The sequence below is a fragment of the Bradysia coprophila genome, chromosome II (genome assembly GCF_014529535.1).
Source record: "Bradysia coprophila strain Holo2 chromosome II, BU_Bcop_v1, whole genome shotgun sequence".
NCBI classification, from domain to species: domain Eukaryota; kingdom Metazoa; phylum Arthropoda; class Insecta; order Diptera; family Sciaridae; genus Bradysia; species Bradysia coprophila.
The window spans coordinates 6,799,397-6,822,492 of NC_050735.1; the positions used below are offsets into that span (position 1 = coordinate 6,799,397).

General features: G+C 35.5%; 2 protein-coding genes across 7 annotated transcripts in view; one reads left to right on the forward strand and one right to left on the reverse strand.

Moving 5' to 3' along the window:
* LOC119069810 overlaps positions 1-23,096 on the forward strand; it is a 34,124-nt gene that overhangs the window by 1,806 nt on the left and 9,222 nt on the right. For 2 of the 4 annotated variants that reach the window (XM_037173981.1, XM_037173972.1), the window contains exons 2-5: positions 1,473-1,887; positions 1,967-2,028; positions 6,572-6,694; positions 6,763-6,889. In XM_037173981.1, the coding sequence (XP_037029876.1) occupies positions 1,743-1,887; positions 1,967-2,028; positions 6,572-6,694; positions 6,763-6,889 (457 nt within the window). In that variant the 5' untranslated portion in view covers positions 1,473-1,742. The remainder of the gene's footprint in view (positions 1-1,472; positions 1,888-1,966; positions 2,029-6,571; positions 6,695-6,762; positions 6,890-23,096) is intronic. The other 2 variants (XM_037173986.1, XM_037173994.1) reach the window with 2 other exon arrangements.
* LOC119069936 (glycine-rich cell wall structural protein 1.8) overlaps positions 7,172-23,096 on the reverse strand; it is a 53,826-nt gene continuing 37,901 nt past the window's right edge. Inside the window, exons 1-8 of one of the 3 annotated variants that reach the window (XM_037174180.1) lie at positions 15,171-15,304; positions 9,609-9,655; positions 9,366-9,513; positions 9,107-9,199; positions 8,732-9,036; positions 8,579-8,674; positions 8,425-8,508; positions 7,172-7,573 (exon numbers count right to left, since the gene is read on the reverse strand). In XM_037174180.1, the coding sequence (XP_037030075.1) occupies positions 7,293-7,573; positions 8,425-8,508; positions 8,579-8,674; positions 8,732-9,036; positions 9,107-9,199; positions 9,366-9,513; positions 9,609-9,618 (1,017 nt within the window). In that variant the 5' untranslated portion in view covers positions 9,619-9,655; positions 15,171-15,304 and the 3' untranslated portion in view covers positions 7,172-7,292. Of the gene's footprint in view, positions 7,574-8,424; positions 8,509-8,578; positions 9,037-9,106; positions 9,200-9,365; positions 9,514-9,608; positions 9,656-15,170; positions 15,305-23,096 lie in introns of those variants that run through there. The other 2 variants (XM_037174164.1, XM_037174173.1) reach the window with 2 other exon arrangements.

Sequence of the window (23,096 nt, forward strand, 5' to 3'; positions counted from 1 at the left end):
ATTTTTGAATTATTCTTCTAGTTAAGAAATTTTGACATCCGAACACCGCGCGTATGTGATAAAATACATTACAAACCTCTTCAACTCTCATTCGCTAAAAATACCTTTTTGCATAACTAATTATTATTGAAAACTCGGAATAAAAGCGATTTGTAAAGTTTTCGTGGATTCATTGTCTTTATCTTCGTCTCTGATCAATTTAATTCTCTAGAAAAGTAAATTTTTCAACTTTCCGACACTAGTGTTGTAAATGAATTGATTAGGCTCACGATGTGTATTATGACATACGGCCTTCAACCTCGTGTCATAATTACTCATCTATAGCCTAATAAAGTACATCGCACTCGATTTAGGCACTAGATGTGTAGATTTTCACTCGAGGCCATAGGTTAACAATATACATCGTGTGCCGAAAAAAGGATTTTTCAGAAAAATTTGACAGTGAGACATTTGAGATGTCGTTCACTGTAGTTTTGCAAACAAAGTGTTTCTCAAAAAACGAAAGTTTTACTTTTCGCCACTGAGTCGAGAACATGGTTTTTTACGCACACGTAAGCATATAAATAACCATTTTCCAATTAAAACATTAATTTTACGGACATCTATAATCTACATATCCTTGCGTCCGTAAAACCTAATGGTTGATTTTTACAGATCGCCAAAGGGCTTCTGCAGTATATGTGAAGATGTTTCTTCAGAATAAAATAATTGCAGCACTCTGAAACTAGATGACGATAAGTTCGTTCGATACAAGACGATGTATCGGAATACTATTCCATCCATACACACCACTTACACAGTGTAGCTATAACTCTTCCAATCAATTCATTCTGGATTTCTACGTGCAAAGTCAATAAATATTGGATTAACGCCTTACCGTGTACAGTGCACACATATAAAGGTGCGCTATACATGATGAATTTCACCCTATCCTACCTCAATGTCAGCGATTTAATATCTGTGAGAGAGGCAACACTGAGGTTTCAATTCACACCTAACTTTGCCTGCAAGGAAAATGCATTATAGCGTATGTAATATGCTACCATGCTCGTACTCTCATGTACAATATTTTCTGTACCTTTTAACTTCTCGAATTTACGGAATTTATAGTTCGACGATAAATAAAATTTGTAAAAATTGCTCGGTTCCATTCAATGCATTTTAAATTCCCAGCATTCAATGGATAGTATGTACAGATATTTGAGCTTTGAGCAGTATAATTCTTGCATGATTAATCGATAAAGAAAGATTAAATAATCCGGTTACAGTTGCCACCCTTTCCAGTAGATTTTCAGATACATCGCAGTATATAGAGGAATCAATTTCAAAATATAATAAAATCATTCAATATATCCCAATTGAAGTTCAACTTTTTTATCTCAATTTGAAAACATAAATATCGAACATCAAACAAAAAAAAGCAGCCCCCAATAGGAAAAATCAAATTTCGATTTATTTTATGCAAATTTCAGTTTTCCATCGAAGAATGATATTCAATTGAACTTTGTGGCTTTACATATTTCTGCCACCCAACAGTAAAATACGGAAAAAAAAAGTTTCTGAAAATGTCGGTTCAGTGTGTCGACAGAATTTGTTCCCGTATAAAAATGTTCCAAATGTAAATGTAAAGACGGATACACAATACGCAAACTGTATCGAATTCAGAATAAATATAAATAAAAAATCGAACGAGAAAAAAAAACTCGTGATAATACCTCCGGGGATATCGATACGCTTTCACGATGTCAACGCGTCGAGCTCAATCAATGCCACCCACAGCATACGATAAAGTGCCGAAAGAACGTGGCCGTTGCATAGCTGCTGTTTGTGTATCATGGAAAGTTTTCACCTGTATTTTCTCACACGTTCTGCTCATTTCAATTGTAGGTAGGTATTTGCTTTTTCTTCCTGCGAAATTGGTGAATTGCATAGTTTCCACTCAAACGACTTCTTTCCTACACGATAGTCGCTTACTGTTTCGGTGGAGCGTACATGTTTCAACATTTCGAAGCATCAAATGAACTTTTGGTAAGTGAACGAAGACAGAGAATAATTATGTTTTATATTAAATCGTACTTAAAGTTTCTCAGATTTTGCCATTGAATGAATCAGGTTAAAGCAGCGCGTTTGTTTGCGAATTTCAATTCATAAAATTCATAATTTTCTGTTTATAGTACGGTTGCATGTGTCATTCCGCTCGCTTTGCAACTTTTGAATTTCTTTGATATCACATATTGTTTCTGGTGAAAAAGTATATAACTAATTTTTTTCCCGGAAAATCGAAAGCCATTTATGTGAAAAAACGAAAAGTCATATATCTCCTGAAGGAATGAGTCTTTTTCAATAATTTTCTTTTTCTTCTAAAGATGTAGGATGACCGACATTTTGTAGAAAAACTTTTTTTATGTGAGTTCAGATGGCGTTGGTATCGGTACTTTCCCAAAAAGTGTCCCCAACAAATTCCTCAACTTTGTGGACTGATAACTTGGCCAATAGTCAATTTCGATAAGTAAAAGTGATTTATGGTTCCCAAGATATGCGTCAGGATTCCCACCTATCTCCAAATTTAAGTTTTCGTTAAATTTGTAACATTTTTCCTTGGTATTATTGTGACAATTTAAAAATAAAAACTCATCATTTTTAAAGAGTAATTACGTAGGCATCATTTCTCATACCGGTAATTGGTAAGTATCTCTTGATGGTTCTGGAACTCAGAGATTTAACGAGTTTTACTAGACTTTTTTTGTTTACCTATCATCAAATACTATTATTGAGATCTTCAGAGGTCAGTTCCTTTGTGTTGGGCACTCTTCACATCAGAAATTGGTAACTGCATCTTCCTAGTTCTAGCACCTAGATATTCAACGAACTTCCATCCCACTTTTTGCTATATTTCATGAAAAATCGTCATAATTAAGATTGTCAGAGGTCAGTTCCTATGTGTTGGGCACTATTCATATCAGAAATTCATATCTGCATCTTCCTAGAGAACCTAAGAATTCAACGAACTTCCATCCAACTTTTTGCTATATTTCATGAAAAATCGTCAAAATCGACATCGTCAGAGGTCACTTCCTATGTTTTGAGCGCTCCTCATCTCATAATTGATACTTCTCAGATCTTCTCAGTTCTAGAACCTGGAGATTCAGCGTCGTCAATGGTCAGTTCCTGAGTTGATCGATATTGCATCACGTATGATGATGTCAATTATGACGGGTTTAAATGAAATAGTTCGTTGAATGTCTAGGTTCTAGAACTAGGAAGATGCAGTTATCAATTTCTGATGTGAATAGTGCCCAACAAGTAGGAACTGACCTCTGACAATCTTAATTATGACGATTTTTCATGAAATAGAGCAAAAAGTGGGATGAAAGTTCGTTGAATCTCTAGGTTCTAAAACTTGGAAGATGTGGGTATCGATTTATGGGGTGAAGAGTGCCCAACACAGGAACTGACCTCTGACGATCTCAATAATTGCATTTGATGTTAGGCAAACAAAAAAGTCTAGTAAAACTCGTTAAATCTCTGAGTTCTAGAACCAGGAAGAAATACTTACCAATTACCGGAATGAGAAATGATTCCTACGTAATTGCTCTTTAAAATGTCGAGTTTTTATTTTTAAATTGTCACAATAATACCAAGAAAAATGGTATAAATTTAACGAAAACTTAAATTTGGAGGTAGGTGGAGTCCTGGGCAGATTTCGAAAGAGTTTACTAATACCTTTCGAAATCACTTTTACTCATCAAAATGGACTAAGAACTGGCCAAGTTATCAGTTCACAAAGTTGAGGAATTTTCCAGGACACTTTTTGGGAAAGTACCGATACCAACGCCATCTGGACTTACAAAAAAAAGTTGTTCCAAAAAATGTCGGCATAGGATGACCCTCGTCAAAAAAAAATTATTGAACAAGACTCATTCCTTCAGGAGATATTTGACTTTTAATTTTTTCATATAAATGGCTTTTTCGGCCGGAAAATCGATTTTCCATTTTCCGGGAAAAAATTAGTTCTATACTTTTTCACCACAAACAATATGTGATATCAAAAAAAATTCAAAAGTTGCAAGGCGAGCGGAGCCACTTTTTCTGACACAAGGACCTGGACTGTTACTTACCCGGAACATTTTCAGAAATAAATCGTCTTTCCCATCAAATTTTCAGTCACAGTTTTGAAAACCAAATTTTTATTGCCTGCGACAAGCAAGAGTCGGTCATTACATTGTAGTTTGCCCACTTAAGAACCTGAAGAATATTTTCGCTTCATTTTACGTGAATTCCTTTGTGATAATCAACATTCGCACAGAGGCAATAGTATTTTTTAAATTTAAAACGCTATAAGCACCGCCAATGTGATAGCATTCGAATTTATGTTTTTGGTGATTGCTCTACTATTAGGAAATTGATTTACACGCGCCATGATACGAAAACGATGTTTTCCATATGTTTTTCATATGTGTGTTTTTTACAGCCTCGACGGAACATTTACTTTTTCATCACCCAGTGGCGATCCGTTAATAAAACTAAATTTTGACAACTCTCACTTAAAGAAAATGCATTTAATTTAATTTCACTATTTAGATATTGCACTCTTAATTCAGGATCCAGCTCGCAGTTGTTGGATACCAGAGGATTAACTGAGCGACAAAAGTTTACGTCTGTGAATAAAATGGAATTCTTGCAAGAGCTCTTCATAAGCGAACATATTTCGTTTTTTCAATGTTTTAAGAGGCGAGAATATCAACAATGTCAAAGAATGAAGGATGTATATGAGGGTAGCCATATACTTTGGTATTATTGATATATTTGACAGTTAACACTTTGACAACTCAAAAACATTACGAATATGTTCATCCAAAAATGAAACTATTGTTCGTTATTTTCTCCCCTTAATAGGCGGTGAGAAAATTGCGTTTTGTTGACAATTGATCCAATGACATTTCTAGTGTGAAAAGTGCAGCACTTTTCCTACCGTGTGGAGAAAAAAGAACTTTTCTACCTAAAACTGTCGCTTTGTTTATCTTTTATTGTGAATTAGTGTTTTTTCCATGAAGAAAAACGATAAATCACACCTCGCACATATGAAAAAATTGCGGCCCTCGCTTTGCTCTGATCACAAACATCGCTCTTGTTTGACCTTCCTCCTCTCTGTGAACAAATTGTACAACACATGCGTGTGAGTGTAAAATCGTATACCTTAAGTCCTTACGAACTATTTTTACTTATTATGTGTTGCCTGACACTTCGCGTGCTCGCTCCATCTACAAATAATTTACTGAACTGATGGACTTCAGGGGTTAAAAATCGGTTGTAAAGGCGTGATTTTTATCTGATATGTCTAATCCGTAGTTGCTGTAGTTAATTACATTTAATTGACCAGATGTGTATAAAACACAATGATTTTCCCCTGGTACTCCAAGCGATCGCATAATTTTAAATAAGAAATTTGAAAAGCCGTATGAATTTAAGTTTTATTGACTTTCCAATTAATCAGAATCTTTATATAGTTCGCCGGGACGATGTCTTTCTTCTGTGAAATGCATAGCGCTTATGGCACTGAAGTACCGTCTTTTTTTACAATTATTACGGCAATTAAACCTTTCATAAACTTCATTCTGTAAACTTTTTTGTGAAATATTAACGTTGGTAATGTAAAAACAATAGCGGTATTCCCTTCATTTTATTTATACTCGATATTCGAGCGCATATCCAACATATCGAGTATATTTGAATATATTGCGTGTAAATCGCATATCTTTGACACCTGAAAAATTGAATTTTAATTCGACGTATTTTCAAATAAACTACCAGTCTGTCCGGTGGCTGTTTGTTTGACCAAAATCTGACGAGGTAAAATTGAATTGCTCATCTCAGTGTTAGTTTCAATTTTTACAGAATTTACAGAAGCTTTCGGGTATAGTGCATGCAAAACATCAACTCTCCCGATCAAATATTGAATTTTGAATTTTATACTACAGAACATTTCTGCTGCTTAAACCCCTATTACCCATATTATTCACTTAATTTTGTTTATGATCGATATACGAGCGTATATTCAGCATATTTGAATATCATATAAATGAAATTGAGTGAATGCCCCTATTGTTTAAGCAGCAGAAATGTTCTCTAGAATAAAATTCAAAATTCAATATTTGATCAGGATGTTTTGCATGCATTGCATTGCACAAATTGTATACAAAAGCTTCTGCAAAGCACTCAGTTCAACGTTATAAGTAGCAAAAACTGAAACTAACAGTCAATTGAGTCAGTTATAGCTTGGCTGTGTTGACTCAATCAGAGGCAAGAATTAACTTTTAAATTGGATGCTTTACTTACACCGTCTCATTTTTATAATGCTTTGAAAGTTTATTTCCAGTGCAAATGCAGTGAGACAATTTATGTTTTAAAATGATTTTGTTGAACGGTGACGGAGTTTTTTTTCTTTACACTATACAAACGAGCCTAATTAAATTAATAATATTTCCGCTCACGTAAACTGTTTACCAACGACACACCACTAATTGCAGCAGTGAAAACAAAATTATGGAAATTTTTCCCGTCCGCATTTCAGGTGAAAAAAGAGGTCGGAACAAAAAGATTCGATTTAACGGAGCGCATCTGGAACATGACGTATAAGGATGATGGGGTGCTTTATGAAAAAAATTGGACAGAAGCAGTCGAAGCAGAATTGCGGGTTAGTTGAAATAAAATACTGTCAGCCGTTTCAAAATTAGACTTAAAAAGAAACTTTTCAATTTGCAGAATTTCGAAAATTCCATTCTGACATTAATGAAAGTACAAGGATGGGACGGGGACGAAAGTGACCAGAATACTCAATGGAAATTTCATGGCGCGTTGTTTTACTCTATCATTGTCATCACAACAATTGGTAGGTAGTGACTAATAGTTATATATTTGACGAGGGAAGAAAAGTTGGAAATGACATTGCTGTGTTGTTTGCGGCCACAGCGTAGCGAGGACCACAATTTACTCGAGAAAATGCAATTTCCAACTTTTTTTCCCAATTTAAACAAGGGCTTTTTACAACAAGGGCTTCCAAAGTTTTAGTGGAATGAGACAATGACGATTTTCTCGTCGACTTAGTGAAAATTCATTTTTTTACTTTTTTTTTTTAAATTTTTTAAATTTTAATAATTTATAAAAAGAACTAAAAACAAAACAAAAAAAAAATAATTTAGACATCGAATCGGTCGATCTTACAAAAAAAAACTGTTCAAAATACGCTCGCTCTATCCTAGTATTTGGTATGATTAGTCTCCTCATCGCAGTTTTCAATTCTTACTGTCAATTGACTTCTTCTCGACATGCTTTTTCTTATCCACACCATTATCGTAATCATCGAATTCAGCTGCGTACGGTCTTCCATCGCTTCCAGAATTGTAGGGAATGCCAACTGCTGGACCGCTCGGTCTATATGGACCAGCGAAACCAGTTCCAATGCCATTGAACGAACCGGGTACATTACCGACATGGCCTCCTAACGGTCCATAACCTGCACCGTATCCATTTCCACTGCCATATCCATGTGGTCTGCCAATGATTCCACTGGGCCCTGTATTATTGCAAATGTGGTACTTTGAGTTATTGGGTGTTAATTCGTAATTCACGCCGGAGAGCGTTTCAGAATTTAAATTTTGGGTGAATCAAAGGATGAACAAAAGAATAAAACAATATGTTTAAACAATTTGCTTTTATGTGAGAATATCGTGAACCAGGTTATTCGTCATTGGGAATTTCGATTTTTCGAATTTTTGAGAATTTAATTTATAAATCTCTTAATGCTTAGTTTCCTCTTACTGAAAAAGTACTCCGTGTGAGAGACAAAATTGCATTTTTTCAATTTTCCCTTTGTTTTTTTGACAGCTCGCTCTCTCACGGCTCTCTCACGCAGTACTTTTTGTTGAGTGGAATGGACACTTAATAGTTCTCAAAATTGTGGCATTTGGTATCAGAAGTCGGTCTTTTTCATCTGTCAAAGTGACGTTTTAAACGGCAAACGAAAACAAAATGTTCGAGGTAATGAGAAAATCGTTCATTTTTCCCGAGGGGCAAATTACTCAAAAGAGTTATTTGTTTGTTATTAGTTGCACGTTGAAAAATCAATTTTTCCTCAATTCGGTTTCTCCAATAGAACTGACGATTTTCTGCCTACCTCAAATATTTTTTTCGTTTGATGTTTAAAACGTCACTTTGACAGATGAAAAAGACCGACTTGTAGTCTCAACTGTTACAAATCTTAAGAATTAAACAAAAATTCGAATAGCAAGCCCTGTCGTGAACTGGACTAATAAATTATTCAAAGCTGCGTTTGTTACGCCCTAATCACTTTTCATCTTCAATTTCTTAGCGCACCTACGACATCAATTAAAACGATTCACTGAATTTATGAAAACAAGACTATACCTCCAGGACCAACTAAAACGCCATTATTTGGATGAGCTCGATTTGGTCCGAAGCCAGGGCGTCCAATATGTCCGGTTGGGCCACCTAGTTTTTGTTTTCAATTAAATGAATAACAGACAAACATACAAATTCCATAAAATAAACAAAATCACACCTGGACCAACTAAAACTGGGAGTTTTCCCGATTGAATACCGTGATTGGGTCCTGCTATTGGTCCGCCTATGTTTCCAGGATACTGTCCAATTCCACCACCAGCACTTGGATACTGTCCAATTCCACCGGAACCCGGATAATGTCCAATGCCACCAGCACTTGGATACTGTCCAATGCCACCGGCACTTGGATACTGTCCAATTCCACCAGCACTTGGATACTGTCCAATGCCACCAGCACTTGGATATTGTCCAATGCCTGGATACTGACCACCGACTCCCGGATAATATCCTCCATTGAGTCCGAAACCATTTGGCTGATATTGTCCTCGAATCGGGCCGTGTTGACCATTAAAGGCAGATGGATAGCCTCCAACACCTTGCGGAATTCCCTGAGGGAATCCACCTTGTGGATAAATGCTACCACCGCCGTTGTAGTTGAATCTCTGAGAATTTGGACTGTAGTACAAATAGTATCAGTCAGTTATCTTGAACGGGTTATTTGAATGCAGAAATATCGTAAGCTCACCCAATTTCACTGCCACCAAAGTATTCGTCATCTTGTTGTGGTTTCTGGTTCACTGGGCGTTTCGTTGTTGGTTCGATTACTTCATACCGATCTCTACGAATTGAAAGTAAACGAAAAGAATATCAAAAAATGATCTAAATCAAGGGCCGATTAGTTAATTAATTTGTCACACTTTCTGAACTCAATATATCGATAGAACCAGTCTGGCGACCAATAACTCTATACATGAATAATTCACATTTTTTTTCGATTCACTTACTGTAAATCCTCCAAACGTTGCCTCCGATCAAATCTATCGTTGCGATTATTTTCATTTCGTTGGGCATCATTTCGATCTCGATTCGACGATGACCAGGCCCATTTCTCTTCACCGCTAATAGCTGTGGCACAAGCCAACAATAAAATGTCTGCAAATCGAGTATACAGATAAAATTGTCAGCTCATCTTCCGTAACAAACTAATTGGATAAATAAATCTATTTTCACCATTTTATCGGTCTTACATTTTATCATTGTCTCTTTATCTTCGAATTATTTTGTGAAGATTAAGCTGAAAGAAAAAGTTTAAATCTTTTAATTTTCCATCTTTCTTCCACATTTAATGAGAGAGCAAATTAAAATGGATAATTATCGATGATGGTAATGTCTCGTTATATGCGACTTGGCTGATCGAAATATTTTCTTTCTTTTTTTTTGTTTATTTTTACTTTTCATTTTAATTGGAAAAACAAATACAACTCTTCCGCACATATGTGTGTATCTTTGAGTTTTGATACTTAAATTGCTAAGAACGCAAGTTTTCTTCGCAAGAAAACATATAATATGGCAAGTACATATTCGGGGCAGGCATGAAAGCCGCAGTTTAGACCGCAGCGGTAATTGCGAATATAACCATCAAAAACATAAAAGTCGTTAATTACAGTGGATAACATTCTAAAACTAATAAGCAATCCATAATTTTGACAGCTGTCCTTGTGATGAATAGGAAACCCAATAATCAAACCACTGACACTTGACATTTTGTACACTCGGAACTGGAAACCTCAAAAACAAGTTATTGAATAACAGATTTTGTGGCATTGCAACCCTTAGGGCCCTTACACACAGCGATGTACGTATACAATCGCTTTTGTTATAAACGTCAAATTTGACACAAGAACAAAAGAAATTCGATAATACAATAATTGTCTTGTTTCTTGCTTATGTGTTAGTTCTGAACGCAGCACATCTCCGCAATATTCCAACAGATTCGGATGGTTCTGATTATACTAAACACGTCAATATCATCAACATCATAAGTTAATCAGAATCAGTTAATCGGTTCTAACGAAATATTATTGGACTTTTTTATTGTGCTTAGAAAGGTATTCAACCCTAGAAGCCAAAACCACTTTCAAAAAAATTCCTCGAAGCTTCTGTAGCTAATGGAAGGTGATCAAAAATCGAAAACACGTCATTTTTTGACTGAAATTTCTCCAGGTACACGAACTGTACAAGGTCGTGTGCGGTGTCAAAATGTAATTTTTCAGAGAAAACAGATCAAAAATCGAAAACACGTCCTTTTTTGACTGAAATTTCTCCAGGTACACGAACTGTACAAGGTCGTGTGCGGTGTCAAAAGGTAATTTTTCAGAGAAAACAGATCAAAAATTGAAAACACGCACTTTTTTGACTGAAATTTCTCCAGGTACACGCACTGTACCAGGTCGTGTGCAGTGTCAAAAGGTAATTTTTCAGAGAAGATGGGGTCTTGTGGGGGCCTGGAAGCATCTACAATGAACTATGAGAAATTGAAGTGGTAAAAAGCTCATCGAAGATGCTTCCAAGCCCCCAAATATCCTATTTGCGCTGAAAATTTTAGCTAAGTCTTTTCGATTATCACATGCCGCCGTCAGCTCTCTCCAATCGGCTCTCATGTCTATGCGGGAGAATTCAGCACTTTATTATTACATGGTTGGTATAATGCTTATTATGCACTTTATACCACACACATATCATGGTTTTTCTCAATCGTTGTACAATAGTATGTTGTGTTACAAGTATTGTAATGTTGATTTTTTCAGCACCAGACCCAAGTTTTCCTTACGAGCGGAGCGAGTAAGGAAAATTGGGTCGTGTGCTGAAAAAATCTCATTACAATACGTGTAACACATCATGCTTTGTGCCAACCGAGAATTGAAATAGACAAATGCACAAAAATTCAGAATTTTCATTGTAAACAATCACTCTTCGAATTTGATCGATCACGTTGCTTTGCATTTTTTTAAAACGAATGCTGTAATAACTCATACGAATTTCATTTCAACACTGGTTTGAGTGTTGTAATAAGCCATGAAAACGGGTGTTGTAATTTTGGACATTTCAATCTAGTTATCGATATTGAAACCCGTCGTATTTCAATTCTCGGTGGCACAAAAGTTTTTTTTTTGTTTATTTTGACAAAATTTAAAATATGCTGTAAACACGATATAATTCACTGGGATGGTTGGGAAAATTTGTAAACAATTTTCTTTGCTATTTAAGTATGTATAATACATTATAATATATATGCTGTGGACCAGTTAATTTCCACAAATATTATTATATAGACTATACGAGCATTAAACTCTACACAGCGATGAGATCGTTTTTATCATTTGCATTTCTGTTTGTTTTTAAACTATTAAAATTTATTATATGTTAGTGTTAAGTTAATTATAAAGTGTTAAGTGCTTTTCAGCATTGAAGATTAAAGAATAATAATCAGTTGGATAATAATAATGTTAAGAAAAAAATCGATTTGATCAGATTCATATTGCCGTTCATATTGAGTTAAACTGCTATCTGATTAATGTTATTGTAGCTGAACGGTTGACGTAGTATTATTACAGGCATCGTTGCTTGCAATAATATTACTTGGTTGGTCAATTTCAAAAGCGAAAAATATTGAGTGTGGTTGGAAATATATTCAAGCAAATTTTGATATTTGTTTTGTAATTGAATAACATGTGTACAGCATGTTGTACGCAAAGCGCCAATTTAAAATTTGCAACATTTTACATGGTATAGCGAGGAAAAACCGATTTTGTATTCTAGTGACATGGATTTTCATTTATATAAGTCATCCATATGGTTGCGAAGCTTTTCTTGTTTCGCAGTTCGTGCGTAATAGCTATTTACATTATTATGAATAAAAACTTGCAAAGTGCATTTTGTTGAGGCGAAACCGATGCACAACTTTACTTGCGAACTACAAAACAAGAAATAATCTAGAACTCTCGGGACGTAATATATATTACACACTTGTCACGAAGAAGTCGAGGCTTGCCGAGACTGATAGTGACCAACAACATAGACCTGAAGTGTAATTTTTGAATTATTCTTCTAGTTAAGTAATTTTGACATCCCAACACCGCGCGTATGTTATAAATAGTATTTTACATGACTAGGGATAAAAAGATGAAAAGTAGAGTTTTCGTGTGAATTTTGTTGATCCGAGGCGAAGCCGAGGTCAATAAACACACGAAAATGTGAAATGCTGAGGGCGTCAAAAGTAGTGCTTGAAACATGAAAAGTGCGGTTTTCGACGCATGTAGCATGTAAATATATATGACAATCCTTTTCACCGTTGTAGGAGGTCTGTAAAGGTGTGCAAGTAAATATCACGCTCACATGAGATTATTGACTACAGCTGCGCCTCGGTTAAACAAAATTCACAAGTATACTCTATCTACTCTTCAACTCATCATCTGTAGTTATGTCAATGACTGTAAAAAAAGCAATAATATCGCGCATGAGTCTTGCGAATTAAATATTTATGTCCGCTCAAGTCCACTAAGTTCGCAGTAAGGTCAATTCTCAATACAATCGTGATAGAATTTAATGACAAATAGCGAGAAAAAAAGTATCGGAAGCACCAATGATTTCATAAATCTTCAAGGATAAGAAGACGCAAAATATTTTGTCAAAGTTTTTTTTTAACCTTTGGGAGTAGTGTCAATCGAACATAAATAATCAATATGAATGATTGTTATCAGTGTAATATTACTATTGAATTTAAATCTTAAGTTAAACACATTCTCCTGTTATTGAGATTCTAACACAGACATGCAACATCATTGTCGTGGCTTTCACGGAATTGATCTATGTTTTCCTAGAATTTTTCAATGACGGCTACTGCCTGTGCAGGATTACTGGCTAGTCATCTCTGTTGTCAAAAAGTACAGCAATAATAGACGATAAACTCTGTCTAGTGTTTACTTAACCGAAAGAAACTGTATGTTAAAAATAATGAAGTAAAAGATTTTCTCTCAAACACTAAGAGGGATTCTTTTGAATTTCGACTGACCGAAATCGGCGCTATTTTTTCCGGGACTTTTTAAAATATGCCTAGTTTGGCCTTGGTGTCTAGGCCCCAAAACCAGTCTCAGATATTTTTGATCTTCCATACCTGGCTGGTTGTAAGTGGCCAAAAGTCGAAAAATGGGGTTTCGTAGTCCGGATTTCATTTCCGTAAGGTGGCGAGGACACGGGCGTGTATGGGTTCGTAGGAAAGCTGATGTCGAGTACTACCGGGGCAAATATTACCTTCTAAAAATTTGATGATAAACGGCCGAAAATATGACTTCCGGAAAATTTCTCAGAATCGATGGAACTTCGGTGAACTTTGATGAGAGCTGTGACCTGACTAATGCAATTATTTGATTAAATTATTACTTATTATGAATGTGGAGAACCTCAGCTTTACACCGATGCCCATATTTAGTAGTTTGGCACGTGACTACGAACAGATAAAAACTGTGTGTTTCACTCCGGCAAACTACTGAATAGATGTATCGCTGTAAAACTTAGGTCCTCCACATTCATAATAAGTAATAATTTAATCAAATAATTGCTTTAGTGAGGTCACAACACTCATCAAAATTCATTAAGGTTACATCGATTCTGATAAATTTTTCGGTGGTTATATTTTCGGCCGTCTGTCATAAATTTTTTGAAGGTAATATTTGCCCCGGGAGTACTCGACGTCAGCTTTCCAACGAACACATACACGCCCGTGTCCTCGCCACTTTAAGGAAATGAAATACGGACTACGAAACCCCATTTTTCGACTTTTGGCCACTTACAACCAGCCAGGTATGGAAGATCAGAAATATCTGAGACTGGTTTTGGGGCCTAGGCACCAAGGTTAAACTAGGCATGTATGAAAAAGTCCCGGAAAAAATAGCGCCGATTTCGGTCAGTCGAAATTCAAAAGAATCCATCTAAGAGATCCGTAGTAGTTTATCCTATTAAAGTCGGATCCATTCATCGTTGTTAGCCAAATAAAACGGACATTAGCTTTAGTTGTGTCTGAAAAAGTGTACTTAGGGACCTAGGATTCAAGACCTATTTTTGTAAATTAATTTTATACATTTTTCGAAACTTTAAAAAAATTTGCTAAAATTTTACATAATTTCCTAAAAAATTTACAAATTTCCTAAATTTCTTAAGATTTAGACTAGAGACGTCTCAAAATTTTCTAAATGTCAGGAACGTTTCACCAAAAACGTTACAGACCGGACCAATTTGACTAGTACCCTATTTTTAAATGACCAAAAGTTACATTTTTCCTTTTAGAACAAAAGAGTTTTCTTTATTCTTCAGTCTTTTAGTTGAACTGCGTAGAAAAGCCGTTTTTTATATGTCTAACAACATTCTGAAATCCATTCCTGAATTCACTTAAAACTTTTTCCTTATAACAGAGAACTTAATGATTGATCCAGTTTCCAAACTACGGATATAAAGTAGGTTATTCTCTCACTAATAAGTCCATCATACCAAAATTTGATTGAACATTAAACCATAAATTAGCATATTAAACTGATTGTCCTTGCAACACTTTTCGCAAAGTAAAAGAAACAAATTCGCTAAATTTGAACTGAACAACTGAATAACAAATGAACTGAATTGCACAATATCAAAACAATTAATATTCAAATAGCCAAACATTTAACCGATATAATATGGTCGAGAAGACACCCACTCGCAAAGAATAAATTTTTGTGTGTAATAATCAAAGAAAAAAAAACAAATTCACCGCACACCTTTTTTTACAAATATTTTACAAACTCGTTCAGAAGTATATTCAGATCGATCTTGCTGAGTCGATGCCGGTTTAACAATAACTGAATCAATTTTCAAAATACTATTTCTTCTTATACAAACATTGTTTTTTATTTTGATGAATGAATGAAAGATATACTGCTTTTATTGAGCCTTGAGTAATGGTTTTGTATACATAGGTTCTTTGTTTTTTTTTCTTCGGATTTCCACCAACTTTTATACGAGAAATGGGAATTAAAATTCACATCTCATTGAAAGACTGTGTATGGCGTATGTATTGGCTTATATTTGTTGTAATTTGGTATTTACATTGCACGAGTCATCTATGAACTCTCCATCATCATAACACTCTAGCATTGAGAATATAATTTGCAATCATAGGTAACAATCGCTATCATTTCGCCTCGATTCTTACACTTTTTTTTAATAAACTGCGCCACCTTTTTGTTGGGTCAGATCCCTTGATTGACTGATTTTCTAGATAGATTTTCTCAATTGTTACAAATAGTTTATTACTATACAAGGGAAGGAATTTGATATTTCGTATCCAAATGAGTAAAAGTGTCCGAGGTGCTTTTACTCATCGTGATAAGAAATATCAAATTATTTGTCGAGTGTAGTATAACGTTTTCCTTTACGAAGGAGGGAAAGACTTTTCCCTATGGACGGAAAGTCCATTTTCCCTCCCTAGTAAAGCAGGTAGCTATTGACGTCTTTTGACGGCAATTGGTGTCTATTGACGGCAATTGGTGTCTATTGACGGCAATTGGTGTCTATTGACGGCAATTGGTGTCTATTGACGGCAATTGGCGTCTATTGACAGCAATTGGCGTCTGTTGACAGCAATTGGCGTCTATTGACAGCAATTGGTGTCTATTGACGGCAATTGGTGTCTATTGACGGCAATTGGTGTCTATTGACGGCAATTGGTGTCTGTTGACGGCAATTGGTGTCTATTGACGGCAATTGGTGTCTATTGACGGCAATTGGTGTCTATTGACGGCAATTGGTGCCAGGCTCGGACTGGCCATAGGGTGAATTCGGGGGATTCCCGATGGGCCTTTTGGATTTTTGTATGAGAATTTTTAATTTGTGGGACTTTTTAAATTGAGTTACATTTAGCCCCCGATGGGATTTTTCGAACCAGTCCGGTACTGATTGGTGCCTATTGACGGCAATTGGTGCCTATTGACGGCAATTGGTGCCTATTGACGGCAATTGGTGCCTATTGACGGCAATTGGTGGCCTATTGACGGCAATTGGTGCCTATTGACGGCAATTGGTGCCTATTGACGGCAATTGGTGCCTATTGACGGCAATTGGTGCCTATTGACGGCAATTGGTGCCTATTGACGGCAATTGGTGCCTATTGACGGCAATTGGTGCCTATTGACGGCAATTGGTGCCTATTGACGGCAATTGGTGCCTATTGACGGCAATTGGTGCCTATTGACGGCAATTGGTGCCTATTGACGGCAATTGGTGCCTATTGACGGCAATTGGTGCCTATTGACGGCAATTGGTGCCTATAGTGGCAATAATTTTTTTATTGAGCTGCCGTTTAATTTTTTGTTTTGTTCGGATCAACAAAAACGTTAAATTTTATTGATTTCCAATGTATTAAAGGTTAAATTATAGTTATTTCTTGTGTGGTGTAAGCTCATGTTACAAGAAACCCATGAAAACTATTCAAACAATTGTTTCTATTTTCAAACGTGAAAAAAGTGACTGCTCATTTTCACTGGGCATATTTTCAGGTTAGGTTCTTTGTGGATGATTTTTGACATTTCAAATAACCTTGGACTTGACATTCATGCATTGTCAAACATAGTCAATCATTTTGTGACAAACATTTTCTGGTGATTTGTTTGTGTAAGACCCATGACTTACAGTCAATGGAACAATCGGTAATTGTGAGTATGAAATGAATTTACTTAACCCAAAAAATAATTATCAAAAACGGAGATCGCTTTTTAATTCAATGTCTTGCAAGAACAAAGGAAATTAGTTCATTTTTCACTATATACACCAGGTGTATACAGTACAGTCACTCTCTCGTAAGAACGTAATTTGCAAAATTTTCAACCTTGCGCACAATTTCAAGAAAAACTTTATTTCTGCAAACCATTATGAGGTGTGTATAAGAAAATGTAAATCGTGTGTCCATCGGATACCATTCCGGTATTTCGAATACATATACAAAATGTCGCAATATAAATCTCTCATTTCCACTTAAATCATTGATACGGAGGGCAATAAAATGATTGCATCAAAGTTATATCCTGCCATGAGTGTTCTGTTCTTTCAATTCTGCAAACATAACTTGACCGTCTCAGCCTATTAAATGTTACAGTTGAACTTCTCGGAAAAGTAATATCTATGTTATCTCGGTGTACAACGAAAATGGCAACACTTGTTGCAAGGATAAAAAGACATATGATTCTGATGGGAAACAAACGTTTAGTTTCCATACTTTTGCCATTCATTGACCGTGTGGAAGTGGAAGAACAAAAACTTAATATATTGAAAAGAAAACTCAAAAAAAAAGCTTCGATACACATTAAAGCTGATTTAGTTGATACAGGTGATGTACTTTTCTAATCGAATGGGGATTCATTGATTTATTGAATTTTTTATTACTCATTAACAGTTGTTGAGAGAACCAAGATACTAACAATACGAGCCGAAATGTGTGTGTCTAGATGCGATTTATTTTACGACCAAAATTCAACCTTCACCTGAATATATAATTCAAATGCAAGCCGTGTAATGAATGAGAGAATTTTCGTTTACAATGAGCTGTATAGTGAAGAGTAAAATTGAACACAAAATTGTATAACTGGTTTACTTGCAATGTAAATCGTCTATAAATGAGAATACACTTTTGGTCAACTATGTAGATGTGTATAGATGTACAAGAGATTATTATGTGCGGTCAAGATTATGGTAACTCGAATATGAATGTTTCCACATTTTGGTATATTTTGATTTAGAAATGTTACACAGAGTCTGGTAAAATATTTTGCAACAATGTGCAGTCAGGATGAACGATAAACTATGCTTCGAATACAAATATGTTTGTAATTTTGAAAATTAAATGCTTCCGGATCCCTGCAATAAATTCAACGAGATTTTATTATAACTTTATAACATTGACCAATTGCAATTTAGAAGCGTTATGAAAGTGCGGTTCGGTGGACAGAAATACTGAATACTCAGGGAAATAATAAGCTGGATGTTTTTAGTCATAATTGGCTATCACAAAGGAGAAGACTCATTGAAGTTATTGAGAATGACACTCTGATGATACAATTAGAATGTTTTGCTACTACAACTGTTCGCCTTAAGAGTGATATCGCCAAATCTTCAAGTGATTTTTGTAACTTTGGGAACAAGCGGTCTCCGATTTTAATGAGTGATAGCTCGTTGGATTCGTCTTTCAATTCTAAGAAACAAGTATCTTTCATTTTTTCTAAAAAATATTTGTTTTCTGTGAAAAGCGTTCAAAAGTGAAGACATGTCAGAGGGTACCGAAAACAGCTTTTCGACAATAACTCGAGAAAAAATGATTTTAAATTGTTGTAATGTTGTACGAATGTCGGCCTTGGAAAGACCTACAGGTAAAGTATACGCACCCCTTGGTGCGAGTACATCCACGAGAGTTATGACTAAAAATATTTTATAGTGATCCGGAGTGTCCGGATTCTCTGCAGCTTCGTTGTTCCACGGAACTGAGTACAAGAAGAAGTGACAGAATATTTTCCAAACTCCTATCACGTAGCAAATATTGGTCCGATTGAAAAACTAATTACTGTTCCGGAGTCCTGAGGTCATTTGCTATATGCTAACACTTTATTTGACTAAAATCCTCCGAGAAAAATTTAATAATATTTCTCTTGATATTACTAACACTAACTGGATTTGATATATTCGTGGCATAGCGACGCGTTTTTGTATTGATAACGTAAAAGAATAGTTGACGATAAAAAATGATTACCATAGTACCGTTCCAGATGCTGTTCCAGCTGTAGAGCCCCCGGAAAGAAGGAAAAAATCTGCATTCTGGCACCAACTTTTTTTCTAACACTTCTGTGGGCTTGCAGCACAAAAGTACTGGGTTCATTTATATGTGGAACGATAGTGGGTGAGGCCAGCTACAACACCCCTTACTCAGTTTCAACATCGAAGCTGCAGAGAAGACGGAGTCTCCGAACATTCACAACATTTTTAGTCGTAACTCTCGTGGATCTACTCGCACCAAGCGGTGCGTATCCTCTACCTGTAGGTCTTTCCAAGGCCGACATTCGTACAACATTATAACAATTTAAAATCTTGAGTTATTGTCGAAAAACTGTTCTCGGTACCCTCTGACATGTCTTCACTTTTGAACGATTTTCACAGAAAACATTTTTTTTTTAGAAAAATTGAAAGATACGTGTTTCCTTGAATTGAAAGACGAATCCAACGAGCTCTCACTCATTAAAATCGGAAACCGCTTGTTCCCCAATCACCTGAAGATTTGGCGATATCACTCTTAATATGAATTTATCTTTTGGACAGAATCATTCAGAGCTGAAACCAACCTTAATTAACATTTCAAACGTTCATTGGTGACCACTTGCTCTATGCGGGAAAACATTTCTCTGAGTGACCAATTAGCTTTAAGATCCCTTATCCCTTACACCTGTGTGTGAATTGCCGATAATCACACCCAATCGCACAAGTTCTGCGAATAGTAAATTTACGCACTATCGCACATGAGTTCCCATTGAACCATTGATGTGAAAGCAATTAGAAAGCTACTTAACATCGATGGAAAAGTCTGTACAAGCGATAAATAAAGCCACATAAAGGGTGCTCAAAATGATTTAAATTACTTTTGAAAATGGATCATGCACAAATTCAGCATCTGGTCTGCATTTAAATGATCTGTGATTACATTGTACAACCGAAAAACAAAATTGAAAAGGAATATTATTTAAAATGACAGTACACCGGGATTAATTAATATTTCGAATCCCGCACCATGTCAGACAGCCTATTAATTTTATTATGGTTCGTCCCGAATAGTGGTTGCTTATTAACATTCCACAAAGGGAATTTGGCGTAAATTAATTTTATTCTCTATTCACTAACTCTATGCATGTCATTGAATAAGTCTGTCATGTTAACTCTGTAATCATTTCGGATGTTGTTGGTGGAATGGCAATGTTTATTTTATGAGGAAAAATGGCTCGAATGATAGATAGAAACAACATTCATGTTTCGCATATACTATGTAATTGTTATAGAATTATCATTTACACCGATCCATTCGAAACTTAATTAGAGATACGTAGAGGTAATTAGAGTATCATATAATTTGCGTAAATATATTTTCGACATCATGAAGTATACTTTGTAATCCGATTTCGAGTCGATACTTACACACAAAATAGTTTAAAAGATATGCCCACTTATCGTACGACGAACGTATAAGCTTAACATTAAATTACCTTCAGTGTTACGTTGCTCATTCACCGCACCTGTCTAGACAGAATGTCGAAAAGTATTATTTCGCTAGCTTAAGCATTCATAAAAAGGCAAAATTTTCGGTTTGATGGAACAGTCTTTCAATCAATGTACACTGTATTTGGGAGCTCAATCCCTCAATGTCTTATCAGACTTTAAGTAAATGCTTTACAGTATTACATTCATGATCCAATTGAAATTACAATCGGTTAGCGAAGTAAATATTTAAAATCTTGTAAAATTAGGTAGAAATAATCGACTTCATGTTTGCATGCTTTAAATCACTTATCAAATGTGGATATCCATATTGTAAAAGAATATGCAAAATTTGGTATAACGAGTTACGGGAAAGGTACGGTCTTGCACGCACAGCAACATTTGGGTAATGAAGATATACCACGAAAATCTTAAAATGTAGTGACGGGCTAAAAACTTTTAGTCCATTTTTCACCGTGAGCCCATCATGATGACACACCGTCTACCACATTTTTCTTCGTTTGACCAAGAATGTGATATCATAGGTTCACGGTGAGACATGGATTATAAAAATGTTATAGTAGGTCACTCAGTTTCAGGGCCAGACTTGATACCTAGAGAGGGATTACAGCATCAGTTCTCTTTTCTCAATTCTATCTGAATTCTACCTGATAGAGTAAAGGTTTGCCATTTTTCAAAAGATGGCGCAAACTCAGTGTCAACAGAAAAATAATTAATTTTTTACTCGACGGATTTTAGTCATCGTATAGCAAACGACCTCTGTGGCCAGTCCTGTTAATTTTCAATTATTGCAGGGAACATTCATACAGTTATTGTCGTCCAAATTTGTGTCTAAGTTTGCTTCAGCTGTTTTACCAGCTGGTCCACCCATACAAACACACTTTTGTAGCTTTTAGTATTTGCTTTGTGACTGGAATCCCGAAATTCTCCCGAATTTTCACGAATTTAGCGATTTTCAAGATTATTGTTATTCACAAAAACGTGCAAATACGTGAAAATTCACGATTACAGGCGCTGATGTTAAGGACAATATTATGTCAACACAAAATGACAAAATTAGGATTACAGGCATGGTCATAATATATATTTATCCTGCTAGCACTGTAACAGCTATTTTGCTAGCTAGATGTGAGTTTGCCGATACGAGCGAAGCGAGATTTTATCTACTGTTAGTGAGAATATTTATAATTATCATGCGAAACCACATCAACCCGTAACTAAAGGCTATATGCATAAGGCATGGAAATTTGCGTGGCGTAAATGGTATACAAGATGAAGTCGAGAATCTAGTTTACAACACCGAAAACTCTCAAACGAATCGATAGATTGGATTCGTGATTTGTACATTGACATTTGAATGTGAAAGTGCTTTCTGTAAATTTTCTTTTTAAAAATGCTTTTAAGGCTTTTTAGCCAAATGAGTGAAATTTTGATAATTTTCAAAAGCATTTTGTGAAGAAAGATGTTCCTTTTTTGTCATATGATCAATAATAGACACCGAAAACGATGATACAACTTCACATTTAGCATCAATAGTTTTATATATCGGGCGACTGAAAGTTCGCCTCTTTATTTACTCTACAATATAGATAGATAGAATAGTTATTTGCATCACTTTGATTGAAACCACGAAATTACAGTATAGGTGTGAATTCGTATACCGTATACATACGTTACGTATGCAAAAATTATTCTCGTGGTATACGAATTCCAACAATATACTGTGATTGAGTGGTTTCAATCCTGTGATGCACACATTTTTACACTCGTCACACCATGAAATACACAAACAACAAAACCAAATATAATACACACCGTTCAAGGTTGAACTTGAATGTATAGAAGAAGAATGAGAATAAAAACGAAACCGAAAATACGCGATATAAAGCCGAACGAGTTGATCGTTCGATGTGCATCACACTACTCGTTGATACGGAGAGTAAGCTCCGCCTTCATATCAAATTTATCTCTTTGACGAATAACATAAACAAACTCCACCATTAAGGAAAACATCGCCTGGATCCCTAGACCTATTTGCAAGGTCTGCTGAGAGAGAACTAAAAAAGTGTGGTTTCCGATAACTTTTGACGCGTGATATTCAGTGTTTTCATGGTTTGGCGAGTGTAAAATCATTAATTAAGCAATTACAAGGACTTGGGCTGAACAACCCCTGGCATCTGATCTTCGTATGACTTGCAGTAAAATTTAAGAAAAAATGTTTTCTATTTATTAGAGGTAAATAAATATTGAACTCATCTACTGACACACAAAATGAGCGTACAAACCACGTATTTCGAGTCGGTATCTCATTTTCTTTGTGTAGGCTTGCTGATATAAGAAGAGGAAGAAAAAAAAAACCAAGGAAAGCTTAATTATAAGAATGATGAATATATAAAGCA